The 27,886-nt window shown below is 42.9% G+C and overlaps 1 protein-coding gene across 5 annotated transcripts in view; it reads right to left on the bottom strand.

The window, feature by feature from the left end:
- Positions 1–351: 351 nt before the first annotated feature.
- Positions 352–27,886, bottom strand: part of LOC141144316 (integrin beta-1-A-like) — a 119,132-nt gene continuing 91,597 nt past the window's right edge. For 4 of the 5 annotated variants that reach the window (XM_073629873.1, XM_073629875.1, XM_073629876.1 and 1 more), the window contains 4 exons: positions 22,856–23,094; positions 10,049–10,271; positions 769–828; positions 352–684 (listed from right to left, as the gene is read on the bottom strand). In XM_073629873.1, the coding sequence (XP_073485974.1) occupies positions 681–684; positions 769–828; positions 10,049–10,271; positions 22,856–23,094 (526 nt within the window). In that variant the 3' untranslated portion in view covers positions 352–680. The remainder of the gene's footprint in view (positions 685–768; positions 829–10,048; positions 10,272–22,855; positions 23,095–27,886) is intronic. The other variant, XM_073629874.1, reaches the window with a different exon arrangement.

A 27,886-nucleotide genomic window follows, 5' to 3' on the forward strand; every position in this document is an offset into this window, starting at 1 on the left:
TTGCCTACCTCTGGTCTATGGCGATGAAACTCTATCTGGTCTAAATTGTTTTAACAAGTTACAATTTATTGAAAACCTGATATGAATGTTTTTGATTTTTTTAACATAAACTGTGCATTGTGAAAATTCAAATATCAAACCCTGTAATTTTCAGTAAATCGCTGCAGATTTACCCATCAGATATCGGTGGTGGGCACAGAACAGAAACAAAGATGCTACTTTGCATACAGCCCGGCAGACCATTGTCTTGGAAATGATACAGATAGGCAACTTGTATCCTAATATTCATCAGTGGTTCCAAATTAATAAAAACTACTGCAGTAGAGACCGGACAAAAAAACACTCAGCATCTTTCCAAATAACTGTTCTATTTATTCGGTGCATTTGAAGTTTTTTATAACCATGCTTACGAAGGTATCACCTTAATATTACACATGTAGGCAGTATGTAGGAGGGCTAGATTCTTATCAGTGTAAAGAATGTGAATATGTGCAAAACATTATTAGTGCCGTGTGCAGAATATGAGTGCAGTGTCCAAAACATCAGCAGAGCATAGAAAATGTAATACAGTTTTAGTAAGAATTTCAAATTTCTTTCAACTTATACTGAAAAAAAGTAATCATATTCATTTTCCCTCATATTTAGGATTCACCACTGTTGCACTTCTATAGATGGGGTTTTCACCTGGAAAAAGAGTGACATAGGCCAGTGTTACGACAAGGCTTTACTAAAATTTACAGTACAAAATATGTCAATGCATCATCTCACCATACTGTGAAGCCAAAAGGGATCCAAACACAAAGCAGAGCTATTAGAGTAAAGTCATTACTATAAAGTAAAACATAAATAGATTAGTATCAGCGCTATGGTCAATATAAACCATATGCAAAAGCTATAGTGTGTATATCAATGTCAAAAGCAGCCAGGACAGTTCGTTGATCACTGAACAAAAAATACGATATAGTCCAAAATGCAGCGCAAATGTAAATGAACAGTTCATTCATTGAAGATGAGCAAATAACGAAGAACCTTTCACCACTTCCAATGTGTCAGGAGAAAGAAAACACTCAACACTCAGGTGTGTCTCAGTCTGCTTACCAGATATCGATTTGTAATGAGGCTCAAATCAATCAATCACAGGAAGTGCAGGTGTCACTCTCCATGGGGTCACAAGTGGTCAGAGGGTTCAGTATTCAAACGACATATAGCCACCATATGAGAGATTTCCAGAGACAAGGCTGAAGTCATAGGTTGTCACTCCTCAGCAATTCAGCATTACTCATAAACATGCAAAGAAAATCAAGGCGGCAAAAAATAGTGAAGCCCGCAAGGTAAAAAAGAAATTAATTTATTGTAGTTCACTTACAGGTATGAAGAAAATACAGTCATCATGATATAAGACAGATTCCGCAGGTTCTCAGTGTGCTTGCATCAGCCAGCCTGACATGTTTCATCCGAATGGATATCATCAGAGGCGTGGCCAAATGATGCAAGCACGCCTAATATATACTTATCCCAATTTTCAGTCACAAGGTGTTAGTGCTCGCAAAGAAACACAAAACCGGCGCTACGGCCGTCCGTCAAAAACCAGAGCAGTCACGCCTGTGCACTACGTGTGGACGAACAGCTGGTATGCGCACTATGACCGCCCGTCCAAAATAAGAGCAAGCCACTGAAGACAACGTATTGCCATTGATAGATTTAATCCCCACTGGTAAGGGAGCTTGTCTAAAAGAGAGATATCAAGGCTTGAAACTCGCTGGATTTATGATCTCAAAAGTTATATTCCATTTGAAATGAATGTCGATTGGGACGTGAATTGTTTTATTAATAATAGCTAAAGTTTTATTTCTATTCACGTTTTTTATTAGATGTTGTATATATACCTTTTATATATATAAATATATATGTGTATTTTATCCCTTTGTATACATATATATATATATTTTTTTCCTAGTCTTAATTTTTTCTATTTGCATTTAATGTTTTAAGGCATTATCTATTATAGACTTGTGTGAGCCTCCATGATATTCGTTTTATCCTCTCTTTTCTATATTGCCTTAAATATTTTTATTTTTATAACTAATGTATTTACATATTTTAGTTGTTTTTACCCCAATTTGTGTGTGTATTATGGTATCTCTGATTTGATTCCACTGCAGCGCATGCCCATTCTTTGTTTTTTTTTAAAGTTATTTTTATTGTAATTTCAAGGTAAATACAAAACAATACAGAGCCTATTGGGCATACCCAGGCTTGGTCACTACAACTACAAAACTAAGAAAAGAAAAAAGAAGAAAAAAAATAAAATATATATATGAAGATATATAAAAAAACTACCTAAACCACTGTACGCTCAACCACCTGTGTAGAATATCCAAATCAATCTTCCAATTCTACACATACCCTACAAAGCTTACTTTAGTTACCTATGAAATATAGTGTACATTACAGTTACATATTTGCTTCCCCCCCCCTCCCCATAACTATTGACCTAGCAACCCAGTAATGCTATGAGATCAGAGATGTCACTTGGACCATTCTCGGTACTTAGAACGTTACTAATCGTCCATCGAGTCTGCATTAGTGGACAGGGAGTCCGTCCAAATATCCCATATTTTGTGGAATTTTTTGGCACAACCGCATGACAGGTAGGTAGCCTTGTACAGTGGTAGAGCTGCGTTCACTAACTTCTTCCAAAAATTTAATGAGGGTGCGGATGAGGCCCTCCACCCGAGTACTACCGACTTAGGGGCATAGTAAAGTAATAATCCTAGCAGGGTTCTAATTGCCCGGCATGGGGCCAGTGGTTCCACAAGTCCCAGCAGACATACCTCTACAGACAATGGTACAGGAACAGTGGTGATAGTCAAAATAAAATTGGTTACCTCGACCAGTGTTGGGACAAGGTCATCCAGCGCTCAGGGCAAAGATGCCAAACTGCGCCCCCCCTTTCTCTTAGGGTTAGGATGCCCCCTCCCTGCAACAAACCATTGCGCCAGGGGCAGCCGCCCCTCCTGCCCACCCCTTGCCCTGACCTCGACCCAAAAAGTTTCAATCTGAGGACAGCTCCAGAAAATGTGAATGAAGTCCACCGAGGATGAGTTGCATCTCCAGCAAGAGGCAGGAATAGATGGATAGATTTTGTGTAGGCGCACGGGCGTGTAATACACCTTATGTACTATTTTAAATTGCACTAATTTATCTCTAGCTGATACTAGCTGTGAAAAGGGACACTCCCACATTTCTTCCCAATCTTCTGGTTATAGTGTAGGGAAATCGACCACCCACTTTGCCTTAAGGTTTTCTAGTCCTGTGTGTACGTTATGGAGTAACGCTTTATATATGGTGGATAAGGGATTAGATAGAGCTTCGTCCCTGAGCAGAGTTCAAGGTGTAAAAGGCCACTTGAGCATTTTCAAACCGAGTGTTAAAGGCGTGCCTAAGCTGCAGGAATCTAAACAAGTGTGAGTTAGGTAATTTATGTTGTTGTTTCAACCTGTTAAAAGTCTGTAGTCGTCCTTCAAAACAGATCTGATTTATATATTTGATGCCCTTGCATGCCCATACACCAGGGTTGGGAATGGACCCGAATTCTGACAATTGCGGGTTAAACCAAAGAGGGCTATGCAGAGATATGTGTCCAGAAGGTATGGGGCGCATGGAATTCGCCACCGACCACGCCGTATGACTGCCTTAATTGCCGTTGTAAGAGGGAAGGGAGCTCTGGGACCCCGGTAAAGTAGGTTCTATAGTGCCTCATATGACCCCAGATGTGCTGCTTCCAGGACCACTGCTTCATTGGACTCATCAGAGACCAGCCAGTTGTGGGCGTGGGATAACAGAGTCGCCACAAAATAGGAATGGAGGTCAGGGCAAGCCAGGCCTCCCTCTCCCCAAGGTCTCTGTAGCACCGTCAGCCTAAATCTCGGAGGACCGGTTCCCCAGAGGAAAGATAATAGAATGGTGTTTATCAGGCTAAATACTTTTTTGGGGATCCATACAGGGGCATGTCTGAGGGCATAGAGAAATTCAGGCAGAAGCTTCATCTTAAATAAATGAATCTTCCCGATTAAGGAGAGGGGGAGATGTGCCCATGCCTTCAATCTTGTCTTCGTCATTTGTATCAGTGGTTCTAAGTTAAGGGTATAATAGTCAGAGGTAGATGTAGAGATGTGAATACCTAGGTATTTATTTTGTCTGTCCATAGTAAGGGGAGGTTGGGATCTGCTACGTCCTTTGTGGCTTTATCTATCGGTAAAATTTGGGATTTATCCCAGTTTACCTTGAGTCCCGAGCAACTAGTAAAATTTGAAAGAATGGTCAGCGTCTCTTGTAGGGACTGAGCAGGGTCACTCAAGAAAAGAATAAGATCATCTGCGTATAAAGCAACTTTCTCATGTATGTATCCCACCTGTATGCCCCTAACCCCGTTGGCTTGTCTGAGGGCCGATGAAAGTGGTTTCATCACCAAAGCAAATAGAGCCGGTGACAGCGGACAGCCTTGCCTCGTACCTCTTCCAACAGAAAAAGGTGCTGACAGAGCACCATTAAGTTTTATCTGCGCTGTCAGGTCCTTATCCATTCTTTGTTTTTAATTTATTTTTTATCACAGTGCTCAGTTGGTTGGCTTGTAATCGATCACTGCTGCGTTCCAGTGACATAATTTCCGGGTTGGCGAAAGCCTTGAGTCAGCCTCCCGGATGGTGTCACTATATGCCTTCGTGGGCTCGCGCAGCTGCCTGTTAATCCATGGCGATGGCGTAGCATCTGACGTCACTTCCGGGATGTTCCCGGATGTTGTCTTAAGTAGCTTGCTCTTATTTTGGACGGGCGGTCGTAGTGCGCATGTGCGGCTGTTTGTCCACACGTAGTGCGCAGGCGTGACTGCTCTGGTTTTTGATGGACGGCAATAGTACGCATGCGCGGCTGCTCATCCATACGTTCATTGCTCACAGCTCCAGGTTTTGTGTTTCTTTGTGAGCACTAACACCTGGTGACTGAAAACTGGGATAAGTATATATTAGGTGTGCTTGCATCATTTGGCCACGCCTCTGATGATATCCGTTCGGATGAAACATGTCAGGCTAGCTGATGCAAGCACGCTGATGACCGCAGAATCTGTCTTATATCATGATGACTGCATTTTCTTCATACCTGTAAGTGAATTACAATAAATTCATTTCCTTTTTACCTTACGGGCTTCATTATTTTTTGCCGCCTTGATTTTCTTTGCATGTTTATGAGTAATGCTGAATAGCTGAGGAGTGACAACCTATGACTTCAGTCTTGTCTCTGGAAATCTTTCATATGGTGGCTATATGTCGTTTGAGTACTGAACCCTCTGACTACTCGTGACCCCATGGAGAGTGACACCTGCACTTCCTGTGATTGATTGATTTGAGGCTCATTACAAATCGATAGCTGGTAAGCAGATCGAGACATACCTGGGTGTTGGGTGTTTTCTTTCTTCTGGCACATTGGATGTGGTGAAATTCATTTCCTTTTTACCTTACGGGCTTCACTATTTTTTGCCGCCTTGTTTTTCTTTGCATGTTTATGATTACTATAAAGTGCAATACATTTCTTGTAGTGTAAAACAGTTCTTGAGTGAAGTGTAAATTACTACCCAACATGTAATATCTCTTACGTCTAATGGGGCGTACACACGGTCAGACTTTTCGACCGGACTGGTCTGATGGACGCCGACGGACCAAATCCGGCGGACAATCCGATCGTGTGTGGGCTTCACCGGATCTTCAGTGGACTTTTCCAGTCGCAAATCTGACGGACTTTAGATTTGGAACAGGCTTCAAATCTTTACGTCGTAACTCCGCCGGACCCAGAAATCCGCTCGCCTGTATGCTGGTCCAACGGACAAAAACCGACGCTAGGGCAGCTATTGGCTACTGGCTATCAACTTCCTTATTTTAGTCCGGTGTACGTCATCACCTACGAATCCATCGGACTTTGGTGTGATCGTTTGTAGGCAAGTCCGTTCATTAGAAAGTCCGTCGGAAGTCCGTCAAAAGTCCGCCGCAAGTCCGCTGGAAAGTTTGTCGGACCAGACCGGTCGAAAAGTCCGCCCATGTGTACGTGGCATTACAAGTGTTTAAAGCTGAACTCGAGGAATTGCAGCACTTTTTAAAAAAAAAATATGCTGGCTTATAAAGTGTAACAAGGTGTATGGCACCTCCGACAATGGACCTTCGGGTCTATGATGCAGCAACTGCAGAGTTGTTTGCAGCCACTCTGCCTGCCCTTCTTTTTCTCTTGTCCAATTAAGAAAGGGTAATGTGAACCCATTCACAAAATACAAGTATTCTGGGAATGGACAGTGAAGGGGAGGGGGCAGAGAATGATAAGTCCACAAGGTGGCATGCACCTCATTGGACTCAACACCTTTATAAACTTGCATATTCATGGAGTTCTCCGTTAAAAATAGACTGATCTTGCGCACAGACTGGTCATATTTACAGGACCATTATGCCACGTACACACGAGCGGACTTTTCGACTGGACTGGTCCGACGCACCGAGTCCGGTGGACAATTCAGCCATGTGTGGGCTTCATTGGACCTTCATTGGACCTGCAGCGGACTTTTTCGGTCGAAAATCAGACGGACTTTAGATTTGGAACATGCTTCAAATGTTTCCGACGGACTCGAGTCCGGTCGAAAAATCCGCTCGTCTGTATGCTAGTCCGACGGACAAAAAACGACGCTAGGGCAGCTATTGGGTACTGGCTATCAACTTCCTTATTTTAGTCCGGTCGTACGTCATCACATACGAATCCGTCAGACTTTAGTGTGATGGTGTGTAGGCAAGTCCGGTCGTTAGAAAGTCCGTCGTAACTCCGTCGAAAGTCCGTCAGAAAGACCGTTGGACCTTTGTTGTCGGACCGTGTGTACGTGGCATAAGAGTGAAAAATATTGATTCTTGTATAGGCTATACTGTGTGCAGTAAATACAGTACATACAATATTGCTCGGTACATAAATTCCTTTATTTCAACTGTAATGCTGTCAGGGTTCCTTAATTAGTTGCACCAAATGGAACATTAAGAAAATGTGTTAATGAAAAGATAACTACTCAAAGAACCCCTAACATCCCTGGTCCCTAACTTTGTGTTTGTGGCTGCCCCAGCATCCTTACATAGGAGAGAGTCGATCTTTGGCAGATTCCATAATTGGCAGAGTCCAGGAATGGTATCTTCAGAAGGAACTGCAAATTCCAGCAATCCCCCTACATCTTACTGGCTGTCTGTGTCTTTCCTCCCATACATACTGTGTGTGAGCAAGTCTGTTCTCTAGGCAAAAATGACAATTCCCCTTCTGGCAGCAGCAGCTGCAGTAGCTCTGTGCAGTGGCCGGAGACTGCATGCTGGATCTTCTCTGTGTTTTTCTTCCCATCCAAACTGTGTCTGACTGTGGGCAGAGCCCTCCCTCCTTTTATTAACCACTGGCCAGTTGAATAATGTAGAGTCTGATGGTGATGGAGCCCTTAAACAATACGTAAACCCAACATTTCATATTCCTGATACACTCTATTACCAAAAGTATTGGGACACCTGCCTTTACACGCACATGAACGTTAATGGCATCCCAGTATTATGCCCCATACACACGGTCGGATTTTCCGATGGAAAATGTGTGATAGGACCTTGTTGTCGGAAATTCCGACCGTGTGTAGGCTACATCACACATTTTCCATCGGATTTTCCGACACACAAAGTTTGATAGCAGGATATAAAATTTTCCGACAACAAAATCCGTTGTCGGAAATTCCGATCGTGTGTACACAAATCCGACGGACAAAGTGCCACGCATGCTCAGAATAAATAAAGAGATGAAAGCTATTGGCCACTGCTCCGTTTATAATCCCGACGTACGTGTTTTACGTCACCGAGTTTAGAACGATCAGATTTTCCGACAACTTTGTGTGACCGTGTGTATGCAAGACAAGTTTGAGCCAACATCCGTCGGAAAAAATCCTAGGATTTTGTTGTCGGAATGTCCGAACAAAGTCCGACCGTGTGTACGGGGCATTAGTCCGTAGGGTTAAATATTGAGTTGGCCCACCCTTTGCAGCTATAACAGCTTCAACTCTTCTGGGAAGGCTGTCCACAAGGTTTAGGAGTGTGTCTATGGGAATGTATGACCATTCTTTCAAAAGTGCATTTGTGAGGTCAGGCACTGATGTTGGACGAGAAGCATACCAAGACATTTTGGACAATTTAATGCTCCCAACTTTGTGGGAACAGTTTGGGGATGGCCCCTTCCTGTTCCAACATGACTGCGCACCAGTGCACAAAGCAAGGTCCATAAAGACATGGATGAGCGAGTTTGGGGTGGATGAACTTGACTGGCCTGCACAGAGTCCTGACTTCAACCCGATAGAACACCTTTGGGATGAATTAGAGCGGAGACTGCGAGCCAGGCCTTCTCGTCCAACATCAGGGCCTGACCTCACAAATGCGCTTTTGGAAGAATGACCAAACATTCCCATAGACACACTCCTAAATCTTGTGGACAGCCTTCACAGAAGAGCTGAAGCTGTTATAGATGCAAAGGGTGGGCCAACTCAATATTTAACCCTATGGACTAAGACTGACAGAGTAAGGAGAAATTACCGGCTCATGTAAAAAGAGACATCAGTCCCACACATATTTTCTGAATATGCTCAGGTGTTTTTAAATAGCCTTGCAGGAGTTTAATGTAATTTTTGTATGTGTGCGCTGTAATCTTTTTTTCTGTCTGTATGGTCTTATGGCTGCACCAACTTTAATGCATTTTTTAGAGTGTGCCCCCCAAATCTTTGTCTAGGGTACAGATTCTGACCAAATCCCCTTGGGCTGGAGCACACCCCCCCCCCCCCCCATGATTGCCTCCTATTAGTGTCCACCTGTGTTATAGGAGGAGTCCTTTTAGTTCTCCCATATAGAGGAGTGTATTTCTCCCATGGTTCAGAGAAGCAGGATCTTCCATTCTATGGATAACGTAGGACCCACTGATACTGGAGTACTTTGACGTAGTAGTGGGCTTAGCACTATATGGCCATATGGTGTAACTAAATACCCATATTTTCTGAATATGCTCAGATGTTTTTAAATAGTCTTGTAGGAGTTAAATGTCATTTTTGTATGTGTGCGCTGTAATCTTTTTTTCTATCAGTCCCACACAGTCACACCTGTGCTGCTAAGCAGTGCCCCCCAATGCCACCTACCAATGCCCACCAGTGCCAACTACCAGTGCCCATCAGTGCTGCCAATCAGTGCCCATCAGTGCTGCCAATCAGTGCCACCTATCAGTGCTACCTATCAGTACCACCTACCAGTGCCCATCAGTGCCACCTATCAGTGCAGCCTCATTAATGCCTCCTGGTCAGTGCCACCTATCAGTGACCATCAGTGCCGTTTTATCAATGCCCATCAGTACAGATTCATCAGTGCACATCAATGAAGGAGAAAAATTACCTGTTTGCAAAAATTTATAACAAACTATGAAAAAGTTTTTTGGATTTTCTTTCAAAATTTTCGGCCTTTTTTTGTTTGTTTAGCAAAAAATAAAAACCAGTAGTGATTAAATAACACCAGAAGAAATTAAATTTGGGTACAGTGTTGCATGACCACGCAATTGTCATTCAAAGTGTGACAGCGCTGAAAGCTAAAAATTGACCTGGGCAGGAAGGGGGTATATGTGCCCAGTAAGCAAGTGGTTAAATATAACATTGTGAAGCAACAAAATATGTGTTGGGGACTTTAAAACCTCAGTGGTAACATCAGAAGCTGCATAGTTACAGCTATAGTACAGTACAGTACAATAATGGAGGTGAAAGCTACAGAGAAGTAGGTGATTGTAGGCAAGTGGGGAAGTTGCCACTAAAAAGGCTTAATATGCACATGGTGTTAGGTACAAGACATATGCAATTTACATTTGGACCCAAGATTTGCTTTAGAGATGAAAAGTAGCATATCAATAAATTTAGTGGAACTAAAATTCATTTTCACAATTCCTGTGAAGGAGAATTGTGCTCCTTTCTAATACTCACTTGCGTTCTGCAAAATCACTGACACAGGTCGGGCATATCTCACATGTGTATCCATGGAATTTGGGGTCTGTACATTTACACCTTCCACATTCACATATTCCTGTTCCATTACATAGCTGACCATTAGATGCCATGCACGTTAGTGTATCTTCTGAGCAATCACAAGCACTACCAGAATAGTTGGGGAAACACTCGCAAACTCTACATTTGCAGACTCCATTTCCTGTAACAAAAGACATGTTTAGGGAAGAATCCAGTTTGAAAACCGACACACGTAACTTCCATATTTGCCATTTTGTAATTAGCAAACACCTTTCCATTTCTGTCTGCAGCTATCCTTGATTGTTACTTCTTGTTCAGGGGAATTCACTTTTCCAAAGTTCTTTCCTGCATCCAGAAGCAAAAGTCAAATGGCAGGCTGTCTGGTAGCAGAGTCTTTGAGTAACAACCCAACTACAGAACAGTGCATGCTTATAAAGGAATGTTCAATCCTAACTCTGGAGCATGAGCATGAGCATGAAAAAAATAGGATTTTTGCACTCACCATAAAATCCTTCTCTGGGAGTCCATTGAGCGACACAGAAAATTGTTAAAGTGTTACTAAACCCAGGACCCTGCATTCACTATATCTGGTCTCCCACGGTACACAGAACATGGAAATGCAATTATTTAGTAAATATAACTGCTAAATACCTTTTCTCATCAGCAGTATATAGCAGTCTTGTGACTTCTATCAGTGTCTGGTTAAAGCTTGTAGGATGAGTTTTCATTCTTCCACGATTGTCCTGTGAGGATGCAGGACCCCTAACCCTCTGTCTGGATAGTGCTGATTGGCACTGTGCTGATCACATGCACTCTCCCAAGAAAAAACTCCCCAGCAATACACACCAAACTGAGCATGTGCAGACTGTCACCTGGCTCTGTAAATATCAGGATTTATATTGGAGTCAGTGGAAGAAGGAGGTGATCACAGAAGACAGGATCGAACAGCCTTTTTACACGATGCAGAGGATTAACCCCTTAGGTTCCACAGTGAGTATAACAAGCATGATTTACTGCATATACAGATTGATTTTACTGTTGTGGGTTTAGTAACACTTTAAAATGTTTGCAAAACTTTTTCTTAATAAAAATAACAAACATGTTATACTTACCTGGTCTGTGGAAGGGTTTTGCACAGAGCAGCCTTGATCCTTCTGGCTCCTCCTCCTCATCTGGGGTCCCCCACAGAAAGCCGCTTTTCCTTGGGGCACTGTGCGGACTTGCTCCCGCTCCCGTGTCACAGGATTTTATTGACAGCAGCGGGAGCCAATGGCTCCTGTTATTATCAATCCAAAGAGAGAGACAGCGGCTAGAGCTGCTGCACCTGTGCACAGGGCTGGATCAGATCAGGCATATGCATTTAACCTTAATGCATAGAATGCATTAAGGTGAAAAACCTTGAGACTTAACTACTTTAGAGGGTAACTCCACTTTCATGGGGAAAAAAATAGCAAATAAAGAAAAAATAATATAGTGTATAGAATTGCGACACTAATAATATTGTAATTGAATGTTATTAAAAATTACCTTTCCATTTCCAATCAATCAGTTGCTGTAATTTTCTGAAAATGCAATGCAATATGCCTACCTAGAGGTGTTCTGTACACAAAATGTGTACAGAACGCCCCCCAGAAACATAATTTCCCGCTGTGTGATTGGCTCACTGATTTCCCCAGAAGCCTGTCCGAAGATACAAGTCAGATTTCAGGCATCTCCTGGAACAAGAATGTAATTTTTGGTGAGATACCCCCAATAGGAACATGTCTAAAGGGATGCAGGCCCAACAGCTTTCCCCATTAGAGACTTGCAGGTGCACAGCTGATTGATAATTGTGAAACCACTCCCATTAGGCTCACTCAGCCCAGAGGCACAGAAGAACAAACAGTGATTTCTTCAGAATAACAAAAGGTAGGAATCTGCAACGAAATTTGTTAAATCCTTTTAATGTACATAGATCACCCAGAGGGGAATGTTTTTTTTCTCAAGAAAAGTGGAGTTACACTTTAAACATCGAGTTATACTGTTGCCTACAAGAGGATTACACACCAGCAAACAAACAAATTAAGGCCAGCCCAGGATAACCCCTCATACTACCAGGTCTCCATTTGGTGGCAAGGCATTACAAAGAGCATAATCATAAACAGAGGACCTGGACCTATGTCCCTCAATGGTTTTCAGGAAAAGGATTTTACAGCAAGTACAAAAATCCAATTTTCATACTTTTCCAACTTTTGGGATGCCCAAAAACAGTCAAACTGAGGGGTGGGTAATACAGCAAACAGATACCAACAGGTCCAAAAAAAAAAAAGAATAGAACTGGGGGATACCTACAGCTCAAGCCTAAAGGACCTTGCACCATTTGCTGGCATCAGACCAGACTGAAATGTTGACCTGGTAGAACATGTGAACCAAGAAACAGTTGGCTGATGCCGAAAAGCCAAAGAAGACCTCATAGAATGAGCAGAGTATGACTTGACAGGAAAGGGCAGAGCCTGATCCTTGAGACCATAGGCTTGGATGATGGTCTTTCTGAGCCATCTACAGTTAGTTTAACAAGAAGCCAGTGCACCCTTTCGGGGTCCATCTGAGATGACAAGAAAATAAATCAGTCTGACAGAATCAGTGGCTGAGAGGACTCAACAGGGAGATGCTTTTGTGATGCTTTATGGCAGCAAACACACATAGTGTGTGAAACGCCACCCAGCAGATGATATCAGTGCTCATTAGCACATTATAAAACCCTTCCCTGGCAAAAACAAGTGGAGAATAATCATCGCAAATGAGGTAGCTCCCAGTGCTCAGCTCACTCAACAAGACGGGGAAGCACTGAGGCAAAGCCAGTCTCTCTGAACCTGGAATGTGCTCTAGATCTATTTTTTATTATTCTAGTCTTGAAAGTAGAACCCAGTACTGGAAAGTTGCATCCAGGCTATCCCTGCAATGTTCAGTCCAGCAAGGTCCAGGCACATTTCTCCAAAAGTCAGGCTGAGGCCAACTGTGCCAGATAGTTGCAACTGAAGAAACAAATCTCCATCAGCAATGTAGAGAAGAGTCTTGATTTAAGAAAAAAAAAAGTGCTGGCAAAAATTACATAGTCTAACACAACAGAGCTGAAGAAAACACATACATCTTCTTGGAACACGAGCAAAAAATTGAGATGTGCTGATAGTAGGAAGGATTATCCTGAATCGGTCTACAGTCTTTTGTTTGCAAATGTCCAATCCTCCTGGCAAGGGTTAAAATGCATGTTATTACTTCTGGGGGCGTGGCCTGGCACCGGAGCGAAATGGCCGCTTAGTGAGAGAGCTCCGCCGTCCGGGATCCCAAGTAAGCAGCTAAAACCTCACCCACAAGCAGTAAAATGACGGGTAGAAGTCACTCAGCCACCCGCTCTCAGCTGGACCCGTCTACCCAGCTGAGTAGGAACATTCCAGCGATGTTCCGGACTCAGCACACAGACCCACAGGATGCACCTCAAGCCGCGGTCTGTAGTTACACAGGCTACGCAGCCGCTGCTGACGCCCCTGAACCCTCTCAGAAGGGCGCGTCCTCCGCAGGTTCCTCTCCCTTCCTGTGCCTGGCGGACCTCCAGAATGTAACCCTGGACATTAAGAACACGTTAACGGCAGCAATCGCAGACTTGATGACGGACCTCAAAGCCGCTGCCTCACGTATGGAACATGTGGAGGCGGCGGCCATGACACATGGCGCGGCCATCCATCAGGTGCAGCAAGCTGTGTCTGTACATAGCCAACATCTCATTGACATGCATAGACATATGGAGGACCTTGAAAATCGGGGCCGCAGGCACAACCTCCGTATCAGGGGGATCCCTGAATCTGTGGAGGCCCCCCAACTACAAGCCGTGGTCTAGGCTATCTTCAACACCCTCCTAGGTAGACCACCAGATGCACCGGTCGAGATGGAGAGATGTCACAGAGGCCAAGGGGTAGGGATACTGATCCACTCAGGGACGCTGTTTGCTGCCTAGTCAGCTTTACCCAGAAGGAGGAGATCCTGTGCCTGACCCGCAATCATGCTCACCTGGAACATGAAGAGGCATGTATCCAGCTCTTCCAGGACTTATTCGCCATTACTTTACAACACAGTAGGGACCTCCAACCTCTCCTACAAGTCCTGCGAGAGAGACGCATTCTCTATCATTGGAAGTTCCCATTCTACCTTCAAGTGATGAATGGTAATCGCACGGCCCAACTGAGAACGGCAGCAGATCTAAGGCCATTCTGCGACACCCTAGGAATTCCGATGATCCCAGTTCCAGATTGGTATGGAACTTTTCTACGACCCTAACCCTGGCTCTCCACACAACTGGAAGACACCCCAAGGTCGCAGAGAAGCAGACAATGTCGCCGCAGACCTTCAGCTGACTCACCACCAAGACGCCGGGGAGATATGGAAACGACGAAAGCCTGCGTGTTTCCCCATTACCTGCCAGGCACAAAACTGACCATTGAATCCCAGATGGTGAGCTGTACTATTGCCTGTACCTATCCCTATGTATGCTCCTTAACATACCCTGTGAGGTAAGCTGAGACTCAATGTCGACAATGGTGCTTGCATTTGGCGAACGTGTGATGCAGAACTGCCTGACACGTGATTTCTGCCTGATCACTCTGTTCCCCCTTACATCATACTCTTACTGACAGAAGTTATCTCCCCTATATACCCCAGGAACCATCACGAGCTTCCTCATGCACTACTACCATCAGAGAATGTGATAGGTGACTTTACTTAGGATCTCTGAACTGGGACTAAGCAGAGGTATGCGATTACCTCAGAAGAACCCTTGCCATCTCTGCACCACTCCCGGCTATAACCCAATCACTAAGATAACTTTTCCGCACAAGGTGACAGCCCAGCTTTGGGAAGAGGCGTATCCCCCCCCCCCCCAAGCCACACTGTCTCTCTATGCTAAGTATGGGCAGCTCCTGTATGACATCATTGGTGATCATCTGCCCTATATCCAGCCTATTTTTGTCAGTGACGGTAGTACCAGACATTTTGACACTGGTGTCACATTACTGTCATCCACCCCCTTCCCCTCCCAATGTCACCCTGGTTTTCCCTTTTTATTTTTTGGGGAACAGAGAGGATCTGGACTCATCAGTTCACTATCACGGCACATACGCCGACAACTCAGAAACTCTTACAGATTATCACCTTCATGGGTACTACGGATAGGAGCCAAGCATGGCTCATCAGGATGGTACTCTACTGAATCCTGGTTTAATGTTGTGAGGTATATCACTTCTGTATATGATATGGTAACTGTTTCATGGATGCTTTGAGGATGGTGAACTCTAACCCTTGCATCCATAACCGATTATGGATGTTGGGGAAGATGTCCCAGAAATCCCAGAGACAGGTGAGGCCTTTACCCGGCCCACGCTGGTCCTTACAGCTGTGGAGGTTCTCTTGCGGCAAGGGGGTGTAGGGCTCTACATCCTCCTTGCCGGCAGATATTGCAGGAATCCCTTTAAACCTGGGTATTTACGGGCTTTTGGGGCCCCTAATCCCTGGACCCATCACGGTTTGCGATGGTCCTGTACATGGGGACTCTGACGTTTCTATTTTGCCACTATGGAGGCAGCCTAAACGTTTAAAATGTTAATATGATAAAATGTCAGTTGTTTAGACTGTTGCCCGTTATTTTTCTTAATATAACTACAAGTGGGCCTATACTACAAAGCAACACGTTGATTTAGGGTGGCACTCCTGACCCGTCAAGGCTCCCTAGGTTGCTGGTGGGGAGGAGCCGATGTGGGCCCTTCTCATCTATTGTGGGAGGGTCTGCGCGGTTTCATCTCACCTAGCAGAGCCGAGGTCTCTTATGAACCTATGAACCTAAAAGCACGTTTGGGCTCCCGGATGGTAGGAAGTGTGCATATAGTTGTTTAGGTGCTAGGTTTCTTCCCCACCTCAAGGAGACAGGTATCCCCCTTGAAACTAGCCGGAAAAGTTTTACGCTACTTTAGTCTTCAATTTCGTCCCTCATTAGGTTACTCAGCTGGACTGCATTACCTCCGGTATTTCTATTGTGATCCCCGCATAGGGGGTAACTGACTTGTACAGGGGGTAAGCCTCTCCAGGGTTACTGGTTAGCCCTGTGTGCTTTCCCGGAGTGAGCTTAACCTTGACTGTAGCTCCCTCTCTTTCATTAACTCCCCCTTTCCTTTCTTTCTTCTTTCTCTTTCTTTCCCCCACTTTCTTTTTTTGTTTCTCGCCCTTGGCCTTTGTTCTCTACCCCCCTACCTTCCAGCCTCTAGACCCCTTCCCCCTGAAGTTTGGGGGTGGCACTGATAAGCACTTCTGACCACTGAAACATTCCTTCTGTGGCACACTCATCGGCCCCTTTATCCCTCAAGGTCTATTCTTTGAATGCAAAAGGCCTTAACGTCCCGGAGAAGCGGAGCAGTATTCTTGCCAAGGCACACCGCCTCAGGGCTCAAGTGCTATTTCTGCAAGAAACCCATTTTAAATCAGGCTCCATCCCTCGCTTATCCAATAGCCGATTCACGGAGGTCTATCATGCGACTTGTCCCAACTCCAAAACAAAAGGGGTTTCCATAGTGATTGCTAAATCTTTCCCGTTCCACCCCACGGACCAAGTCCTTGACAGAGAGGGTAGATTCCTCTTCCTAAAAGGGACCTGGAAAAATAGACCGGTGACTTTTGCGAACATCTATTGCCTCAATTCTAAACAGGTAACCTTCCTAAAAGAGGTCCTCCTACAGCTCACCACGTTTAAAACAGGCCTTTTGATACTGGGGGATCTCAATATGGCCCTAGATCCGCTTCTTGATACCTCTAGGGGTACCTCCTCACTCCCATTTTCTGCCTTACACCAAGCCAAGCTCGCATTAGCCTCCCTTGCGCTTTATGACACCTGGCGTATGCTGCAGCCCCCGGGGAAAGACTACACATTCTTTTCATCTCCACACAGCCGCTACTCGAGGCTAGACTATCTATTTATTCACCAGACAGACTTGACCTTCTTACAGGACGCGACCATAGAGAGTATGTACATCTCTGACCACCACCCGATCACACTGACTTTGCAGTTTCCACAACGGGAAATGACTACCAGGACCTGGAGACTGGATGCTTCACTTCTCACTGACCCGGGAGACCTGGCTGAAGTCACTAAGACCATTGAAGACTACTTCCAACATAATACCACCCCAGACGTATCTTCCATGATCCAATGGGAAGCGCACAAGTGCGTTGTACGGGGATGCCTGTTAGCTATCACTGCCAGGAAGAAAAAAGCACATCAAATCGCAATCTGAGACCTGTCTGACAAAATAGCTCTACTGGAAGCACAGCATAAACGCTCACTAGCAGTAGGGGTAGCCCAGGAATTAGCCGATACGCGGGCGACTCTCCTAGAGGAACTATTTAAACAGGCACGGAAGAGACAGGTACTTTCTCAGAAACTATTTTACAAACAGGGCAATAAACCCAGAAGGTTACTGGCAAGGTTCACACAGAGATGTACACTTGCATCCACTATCCACCACATAGTGGACACAGGAGGAGTAACCCACTCCAGAAATGAGGACATTGCTAACCAATTTCACTCTTTTTATAGCAAATTATATAATCTTGAATCATACAAACACAGACCCATATCGGTGGATGTGCGCTTGGAGCTCATAAAGGAATTTCTGGCCAAATACAGCCCCCGGCCGTTATCTACTGATGACTGGCAAGCCATGGAAGTGCCACTGTCATTGGAGGAGTGGGGGGAGGCCTTGAAGGCTACGAAACCTGGCAAAAGCCTGGGCTAGATGGCTTCTCAGCACAATATTATAAAAGCTTTGCTGACCTCTTGGCACCGAAATTTCTTAAAGCCTTCAATGCCCTCTCCCATTCACCATGCGCTTCAGGTAGCTTACTAGAGGCTTATATCTCGGTAATCCCTAAGGAAAACAAAGACCCCGCAGATGTAGCAACTATCAACCCATATCACTCCTGAATGTCGATGTTAAATTGTTTGCCAAGATCCTGGCTACTCGTTTGTCCTATCATATACCCGCTTGGGTAGGACTTGACCAGGTTGGATTTGTCCCTGGCAGAGAAGCCAGGGACAATACCATTAAGGCCCTCAATTTGCATCATTGGCTTACATCAACCAATAGGGAGGTTTGATTTCTGGCCATGGATGCGGAGAATGCATTCAACAGGGTGGCCTGGGATTACATGGATGCGGTCCTGGAAGCCATGTGCCTGGGAAGCGGTATGCAGACTTTTATTTTATACCAGGCCCAGGGCTAGAGTTCGAGTTAACGCCCACCTGTCGGACGCCTTCCCCATCCATAATGGGACCAGGTAGGGATGTCCCCTATCTCCGTTATTATACATCCTCACATTGGAACCCCTCCCCTGGTGCATCCGTGCGAATCTGGACATAAAAGGGATAGAGGTGCATCGGCGGGAATATAAGATTGCCGCTTTCGCGGATGATATTTTGCTCTTTCTTTCATCCCCACTGATGTCTTTACCCAATCTAATGCCAGTGTTAGAACAGTTCAAGACCATCTCGAACCTAAAAATGAACCTTTCAAAATCTTATGCGCTAAATGTTTCTCTACCCCCTAGTATAGTACAGCTCTGTCAGGCGAAATTCCCATTCTGCTGGAAAGCAGATGCTATTACATACTTAGGCATCCAACTTCCTAGTAAACTTCAAGATCTCTATGAAAAGAACTTCCTGGCGGAATTGAGGCTTATACAGCAGGACCTACTTAGGTGGGAGGCCCCCACCATCTCGTGGTTTGGTCGGGCCTCAATTTTAAAGATGACGGTGCTCCCCCGTTTACTGTACAAATTACGGACTATCCCTATTCGCTTACCGCCCTCCTTCTTCACAGCTTATAAGCGCATGTGTAGAACCTTTTTATGGGGAACTAAGGTAGCGTGAGTGGAGTGGGCTAAGCTAGTTTTACCAAAGTCGGGGGGTGGAATTGGACTCTCAGACCTTCAGAGGTACTACTGGGCAGTTCTTCTCACTCGGGTGGTGGATTGGCGGATCCATACTAAATACAAGGGTTGGGTGTTACTGGAAAAATTGATTTATTTGGGTACCGAACTCCAATACATTCCCTGGCTCCGAAGGACACACATACCGACTAATGTACACTCTCATCCTCTTATAGGAGCAAAAAGAAAATAATGGAATCGCGCTACATTAACTAAATAATGTAATCAATCAATGATACTATCCGTGAAATATAAATGACATGAAAGAGTTACCACAAAGAGATGTGTTAAAACATAAAAAAACAAAAAACAAAATAATCATTGAGAACAAAATTTGAAGAATGAAACAAATAAATATATAGTGTCCAAAAATATATATATAGTGATTCAGCACCAGTGATCAAATAAAAACTATATGTTGAAAAAAAGTCCATCAAATAGTGATGCATATGTAGTCTTTCATAGCGTGAACGATACTGTGTTAAATCCATCACTAATGATGAAAATTAGCGGCTTACCAGAGCCCCATGACCCCCCACTACAGAGGGTCCGGTGAAGCTTGTACAGAGATAGCCCTCCGGAGCTAAATAGATAAACTCAGATCCAGAGTGCACAGGTGGTCATTGAACATCCACAGATATCACATAGGGCTAATGGAGCTCTGATCCCCTCGTATCTCCCCACCTTTATCTGCTCTAAGAAAGTACTGTAGTTGTTTGTTTCACCATGTCCTTTTCAGACATTCAGTCTGCAATTTGCATTTATTGTGTTTTTTCACATAATACCTTAGCGCAGTTTTTTCTTCTTTTTTCTTTTATAGGAGCAACCCTACATGCTTTTGATAGGGCGTGTAGAGTACACTCGCTTTCAAATTCGCACTGTGCGATTACACCTATTAGGAGTAACCCAGACTTCCCCCCGGGCATGGAGGGAGCCTTCCTAGCAGCAGAATGGCCATACGCAGAAATGCAGGCTAAGCACTTCTTTTCCAGAGGAAGATTCCTCCGGCAAGGGGAACTGGCATCACTGTCAAACACAAAGTCTTTCACCCTTTTGGGCCTATATCCAATTGAAACATTTCTTGGACAGTCCCTCGCATAGATGTAAATTTCCAAAAAATCCTACTTTCCTAGAATCATTGTGCACTAGCTCCTCTCCCCAGAGTCATCTAATTTTGGGGCTTTATGCCACTATGTTTGGGGAACCTTATGCCTCCCTGAAATCGTAACATGCCTACTGGGAGACCGAGCTGGGCATGGTGATTGATGACACCGCCTGGGATAGAGTACATTTATACATCCACAAGGGCTCTCTGAACGTTCATACTCAGGAGAACGGTTACAAAGTTAAAACAAGGTGGTATAGAACACCGGAAATGCTACATAAATTCATCCCCACAGTCTCAGACCAGTGCTGGAGGTGTGAACAGGGTCTAGGCACATTCCTCCATATTTGGTGGACATGCCCATTGATTTAGCCGTATTGGCGTAAAGTTCACGAAGTTGCAACGAAGATATCCTCGCTCTCGTTGGAATTCTCACCAGCGCAGTACCTCCTTCACATCTCCAAAATCTCCCGTAAAAAATACTATAGGTCAATAGCTATGCACATAATTAATGCCGCTAGATTATGTCTTCCAGTGCACTGGAGATCCAAGTCACCCCCTCCATAAAGGAATGGGTGGCACGGATCAATCGGATAGCAGCGATGGAGGAGTTGATGTGCACTGCACAGGACAGAATAGCACACTTCTCGACAGTATGAGCATCATGGCTCGAATACCGAAACTCACAGCGATATCAGGACTTGTGCCGGGATAACCCTTAAAAGGCACAGTAGTTTCCATAATACCTAGGGTTCATTGGGGAGGGTAGATGGTGGTAATCCCACCCCCTCCTCCCATACTTCACTTACAGTGCCCCCCCCACTCTCCCCCCCCCTCCATTTTCTTACCCCTCTGCTCTTTGTTCTTTCTTCTTTTCCTCTCTCTTCTCCTCTCTTCTTCCTCCTCTTTCTTTTTATTTTTTACCTTGCCTCACTAAAAGGCCTAGGAGTCAAATGCCGACATAACAGTCGGACACATATCCTAATCCCTGCCTGTCTTATAGTATCTATAGAAGCATCATTGATTACTTTTCTAAGAAGTTTCTCATTCCAACGTAAACCAAGCAGGCTTGAAGTGCACTCCTCACTACTGTAGGTGTCTTAAGGTGGCTGTTTTAATACTTGCCTTAGAGGCAACACCTGCCGGTTCATATTTTCCCGACTTTGAATTCAATGCCTCCTCCTAGTTGGAATATCTACTTGTAATCTGGTTATGTGTTATATGATACTATTTGTATTGTCTATGAAAAACTCTTAATACATTTTTTTTTTTTTTGTGGAAAAAAAAAAAAAGTATGTTACCTAATTCCGGGCTCCAGCAGCTGTGGTGCTCAAATTGTCTCCCTCACAGTCTGGTTTTTGGGTAGGTCCCTCAGAATCCTCACATACAACTCAGGGCTTATGGCCTGCATTGTACTTGATGAAGTCATAGCGCCTGTTACGGCTGGAGCATAAAGGAGAAAAGACTCTGGGGAACCAGTCTTATAGCATGGAGGGAGCAGGGAATCAAATAAGTAAAAATTCTTTTTCTTGGTACCATAGGAATAAATAAGCATTTAACCCTTGCAATGCGGATTTCTTTCAGCTTTAAAGAATTCCTGTGTCCCTCAATGGACGAGAAAGAAATTACATTTTTGGGGAAACCCTAACATTTGTACACAGGCTTTCCTCTGAGGTTTTTATTACTCCCTGCCAGAAAGTCAGATCTATAGTATATGTTTGGTAGTTCTGCAGAAACTCTTGCTGTAAAAACAAAAAGGTATGGTGTGACAACTTGAATTTTATAAATATTTTAACTTGAGTTCTTTAAAGCGGTATTAAAGTCAAAAACAAAAATGTAATATATTGCAGTTTACAAATCCTTAAATTTGGTGACTGCATTCGTTTTCATATTGTAGGCATTTATTTTTCACCTAATGATCTGGCCACTAAGTCTTATTTCTTAAAACTGGAATTAAACCTCTGACAATATCTTTTTACTGGGCCCCATGAGTTTTTAGCCATAATGTGCTAGTATACACAGCATATTAGCATGTTATGGCAGACTTACCTGGTAAATGATCCTATCCAGTCCTGTGCTGTCAGTACTTCCGTCTGTCAGGGGCACTGCCAAGTTTTCCTGGTCTTTCTTTCAGGATTCCAATTTTTAGCAGCTTGGTTGGCCAAGCCAAGATTATGTTACTCCCGCACATGCGCAGGGGATTCACATCATCACGCCCAGAGCAGGCAGTGAGAAGGGTTTATGACAAAAGGGACCAATAGTGTCTCTTTTGTCATAAAAAAAACAATTCCTGTCTGTCAGTTTTGTTTTTTTTAGGTTTAATAACAATTTTAACAAACCAAGCTGTCCAGCAAAAGTGGCAGTTTAGACAAACCATTTAACACTGACAGGGGTGCTTACAATGGTCAGCTTTTACTCATTCATGCAAAATTATAATCCCAAAAGAAAAAAAAACTGCTTAAAAAAGTGTTAACCCTCTACCCAGATTGACAGTGCTGCTGTCCAAAGGTGTCTCAGGAAAGAAAAAAAAAGAAAATGAATGCACCTACCACATTTAAGGATTGTTAAACTGCAATAAATTACAGTTTTGATTTGGGGTTTAAAAAAGCTCTAGGGATGTTGTTACCTAGGGTTTGTGAATATAGTGCTGAACTCACCTCCACAAATCAATCCATCGGATCGATCACAATTGAAATTGTCACATTCACAGTATTTTCCAGAGTAGACCTCCTTAGGATTTTCCCTCTTCTTACACACACACTGGCCACAGATACAGTCTCCATTGTTACTGCAGATCTCCGAGCTGTTCTCCTTTCTACACTGAGCATCCATGTCTTCACTGCTAACTTGCTCTGTGCTGCATTCACATTGTTTTCCAATACGACCCTCATTGCATCTGAGAATAGATGAATCCACTGTGAAAAACCAACATACACCAAAAATAAAATAACCAATTTTTTGCCTCCATAACCTTAAGTCTGCACTTCTAGCAATTTATAAAATGTAACTTTAGCTCTGCACTTCCAATAAAAAAAGAGAAAATGTAAGAAATACGTAACACAAATACCGTATATGCATATATGATTTGCTTTCAAAGTATCTTACCCTTCATATCTAAAAAGTAAAATTCCAAGGAACTAAAGCTGGCCATACACAGAGAGAAATAATGACTTGGTTGGCCACATCCTGCCCGACATCCCTTTGTGAAAAGATCGAAGGAGCCAGTGAAAAAGTGATAGCAGAACAGCACCTGATCAGGTATGTTGACAGCTGGCAAAGCTGGCTGTTAAATTACAGATGTCCACAGTAGGAGATTTGTCCATCCGCACTGTGTAGTGTGGACAGAAGAAAGTTCAAGGTCTGCACTTGCTGGTGCAAAACTGGGCCAGTCCCTGCCCTGCTTCTTCTTGGCTAGGACAACAATCCACCGGCTGGTAGCTGGATGCCTTCGCCATATTGTGCAAAACTCCTGGCCATGGGACTGCTCAAGACAACCCTGGCCATTGGCCTTAAAAATAAAGGAATGTCCACACAAGGAAAATGTTTTCAACACTTTACTGTAGCTTTCAAAGATGGCTGTGACATCTAACATCATACTGACATAATTCTGTAATTTGGGCACAGTACACCTACACATAATTAATAAGTGAAAAAAGAAAAAAGAAAAGAAAACCACGCTTGTGCTAAAAATGATCACATAAAAGCAGCTGCAAACACACCACGAGATACTATCAAAGTAGATAACATTCACAAAGATGGCCAGTTTAACTCCAAGGGACTCAGAGAGTGGACTGCTAACATTACTAACTGGAGTGAAACCCATAGAGTAATATATACCATAAGGCTTTAATTAGAAGTTCATACATTTCTGGTAAGAGTACATCTGAATCTTCAGGTGTGGTTCCATTCCAAGGGGTGACTGTGCTGATTAGACATGTGCACTGCCAAAAAATTCATTCATTTTCGTTTCATTCGTTTTTTTGTTTTTTTCAAAAATTCGTAATTCTTAAATTAGAAAATTCCAAAATTCGAAATTCTGAAATTTGAAAATCCAAAATCCCAAAAATACGGAAATTAGAAAATGCGAGAATGAGAAAATCCGAAAATAAGAAAGGGAAATCCGAAAATTTGCAAAAACAAAAATCCGAAAATCCAAAAATTTGAAATAATAACTAACTAATAATAACTATTAAATTATAGGTTATGGAATTTCCTTTCAAATTTGGCTGTTAGTGAACGTAACAAATACAAATATATCTGAAGTTACAAATTATCTGAAATAAAGAATGCAGCATCTAAACAAATGGAACGGAACAAAACAATAATAAATAATAATATTAATACATTTTTATTATTATTTATTATTATTCATTTTTTACGTTCCATTAATTTAGATACGGCATTCGTTATTACGGATAATTAGTAACTTTGGATAAATTCGTATTTGTTATGTTCACTAACAGCCAAATTTGAATAGAAATTCCAATACCTATAATTTAATAGTTAGTAACAGTTAAGTTATTATTAGTTAGTTATTATTTCAGATTTTTTAATTTTTGGGTTTTTTAATTTTCGGATCTTCATTCATATTTTTGGATTTCCGAATTTACGGATTTTCGAATTTCCAAATTTCCTTATTTTCAAATTTCCGAAATTTCGAATTTTTGAATTTCCGAATTTTCGAATTTCTGAATTTTTGAATATTCAGAAAATTTGGAAATTTGAAAATTCGGATATTTCTGAATAAACTAATTTGTCTAAATTCGTTAAATAAACAAATTCGGAACTAAATGAATTGCACGTCTAGTGCTGATTCCTTTGCATGTATCTGTTTGAACAGTAACAGTGCATATTTTTTAGCACTGATCACTGTAATAATGTCACTGGTCCCCAAAAAGCCTCAAAAGTGTCAGTTAGGTCCCCGATTTGTCCATTGCAGTCCCGCTAAGTCGCTGATCGCCACCATTACTAGTAAAAAAAAATTAAGACAAATATCCCATAGTTTGGGATAATTAATAAACTGTCTTCCCTAATTAACTATGTAAAGTGGCCCTGTCCCAAATTAGTGTGCTAAATTATGCGAATGTAGTGATGTAATAGGTGAGGTTAGTACCCATATAAGTGCCAGGAGGGGAGGAGCCATAGAAAGACAGGGAATGGGAGCCAAACACCCCAGAGTTATTCAGTAGTCAGCTATTGCCTTCACCTACTGGCAGACTAGGTAACTGCTCCTGTAGGCTGAACAGAAAAAATCTGTGTGTATGATCAGATTTTTCAGTTTATCAACTTTCACATTAGTGGAGCTTTAAGGGGAACTATGGTCATTGTTAGAAATAAGCTTTAAAACTTTTCAGTACCACCAAAACTGTCCGTGGACAGCTTACAGCTTCAATACATCAAAGAAACCCTCAAAAAACCCTCATGTGTCAGCAAGCAGTAAGTGTGCATTTGGGAAACCACAAAAAGCTATTTAAAAAGGAGTTAAACTGGCCAGCAGGGACCGTCCGAATTTCGATCCATGTATTTTTTTTTTAAATACTGCCACCAGTGCAGTACAGCATGTGACTTGTGTGGTGGTGATCCGAGATACTGACTGGTAACAGTATGTAAAAAAAATATATATATATAATAATTTTCAATTAAATTTTTTAACATTTCTTTCTTTTATTAAATTTTTTTTTGTAGCGCTGGTAGATTTACAATCTACCGCAGGTTAGGTAAATTTAGTAAATTGTGCGTTAGGAAGGTTAAAAGTTCGCCTCTGTTCCAGCTTGGCTGACGTTGTGTGTGTTTTTCCGTGCTGACCGGTGGGTGTCGCTGTTGCCACTGGTCAGTGTTGGAAGGGCAACGTGTCGAAGTATATAGATGCTCCTCTGTCTCGGAGACAAGCTCAGTGGAGGTGGTCCTCCGAGTTGCATTCTGGGAAGAGGGTATTTATGGGACAGACGCCATGTTCTAGGGTTCGTTTTACAGCCACCTGCTGGCCCTCCTGGCCGACAGATATGCATTAAGGAGCTACCTCGTGGTCCTCCGATCGGGAGACCCACGATACAGCGGCGCAGGGGTGGGTCCAGAAGCTTGTCTGGGGCCTACCACCCCAGCCGAGTTAGGACCATAACTGACAACCGAGGAGATCCCAGGGGAGGACCCGTCTTGGAGAGATCACGCAGCGTGCTGGTCTATTCCAAAAGAAGTAACTATACAGCATAGTGTTGCCGGTTCGGCTTAAAGGTTCAGGCACTGTGACTGACTGTTCACTGCAGAAGATCTGATACATCCTGTGGCAGAGGATCGTACGGATTTACCCCCCAAACAAGTTTGTGGCAGAGACTTTTGATTCGTGCTGCGTGCTGGCTGCTAGACCGGTGAGAGAGGCCTATCCAGACGAGCAAAGAGTGTGTCCCACAAGGGGAGCGCATTCCACATAATTATCTGAATTTTACCAGGACATTTGCCTCTAAGATTCTACCAGAAAATATTTGAGTTTCTCCTGAAAGTTTCCTTTTCCGCCTCTTTCCTGCTACTTCCTAAGTTTGTCTGTTCAATAAAGCATTGAAAACGTACTCCAGTGTTGGTGCGTGTGTCGTCCAGAAGTAAACTCAACGGAACCCTAGACCCGGTGACGGTGAAACAGAGGGAAGCAAAGTGAAGGTAACAGACCCGCTTAAACCAGCAGCTCCACCGTGAGTTAGTGCTACATTTTTTTTTACATACTGTCATCAAAATAGTTCATTGTAAGCATAGAGATACTTTACTACTACTACTACTACTGTTGGGGTGATCAGGGATTTTATTTATTTTTTTTACAGTGTGATTGCTTGTTACAGTGATCACCGTAACAGCAATCATTTGAACTGTTATGAATGGCTCTCATTGACTCATTGTTTACTATCTTGATGCTGTGATTTGCCCATAGCTATCACATAATACAGGATGCTGTGATTGGCCCAGGTACCATGTGATCACTGATGACCAATCACAGGTCACACAGTAGTAAACAATGATGTCATGAATGTATTCCATTCATGACCATTGTTTACTATGTGACATGATTGCATGTGGTATCTGGGCCACTCACAGCGGCCCGATACCAAGCACTCAGGATGTGTGGTGGTAAGTGGTTAATAGGGTCTTTTCATGTAAGGCTCAAAAGTTTTTCATCAACCAATCTGCTGCCTTTACACCTTAGTAAATGGGGAAATAAACTGTATATCAAGTAAAGATATTTTTTTTGCTAAATTTTTATTGAATTTTCACAAATGTACAACAAAATTATCCAGAAAAGTAAATCCAGATAAGAAAAAAATAAAATTACAGTAAATAAACAGCATAAAATAAGAGAAAAGAAAAAAAAAGAAAAAAGAAATAAGACTTCAATTTGTCAAGTCAAAGAACACTAACCAGCCATGTTCCTATTTAGTTTGTTTATCTGAGCTTCTGACAAACAATAGAAACCAAAGGCCAAAGACCCCACGTATTGGTTATTATACTGACTCAACCTGGAATAACCAGGGAAAAGGAGCTGTATCCATAGTGAAAGCATGGATGAGTAGGCATCTTTTTACTCAGAAAACAACCTTACTTATATCAATAGAGATTTTCCTAAAATATCTCTTAATAAAAGAGATAACAAAATAAAATAAAATTAAAATAAATAAATCCAATAAATTAACATCAACAACTGCTAT

The sequence above is a fragment of the Aquarana catesbeiana genome, linkage group LG05, assembly GCF_042186555.1.
Source record: "Aquarana catesbeiana isolate 2022-GZ linkage group LG05, ASM4218655v1, whole genome shotgun sequence".
In the NCBI taxonomy this organism is placed as follows: Eukaryota; Metazoa; Chordata; class Amphibia; order Anura; family Ranidae; genus Aquarana; species Aquarana catesbeiana.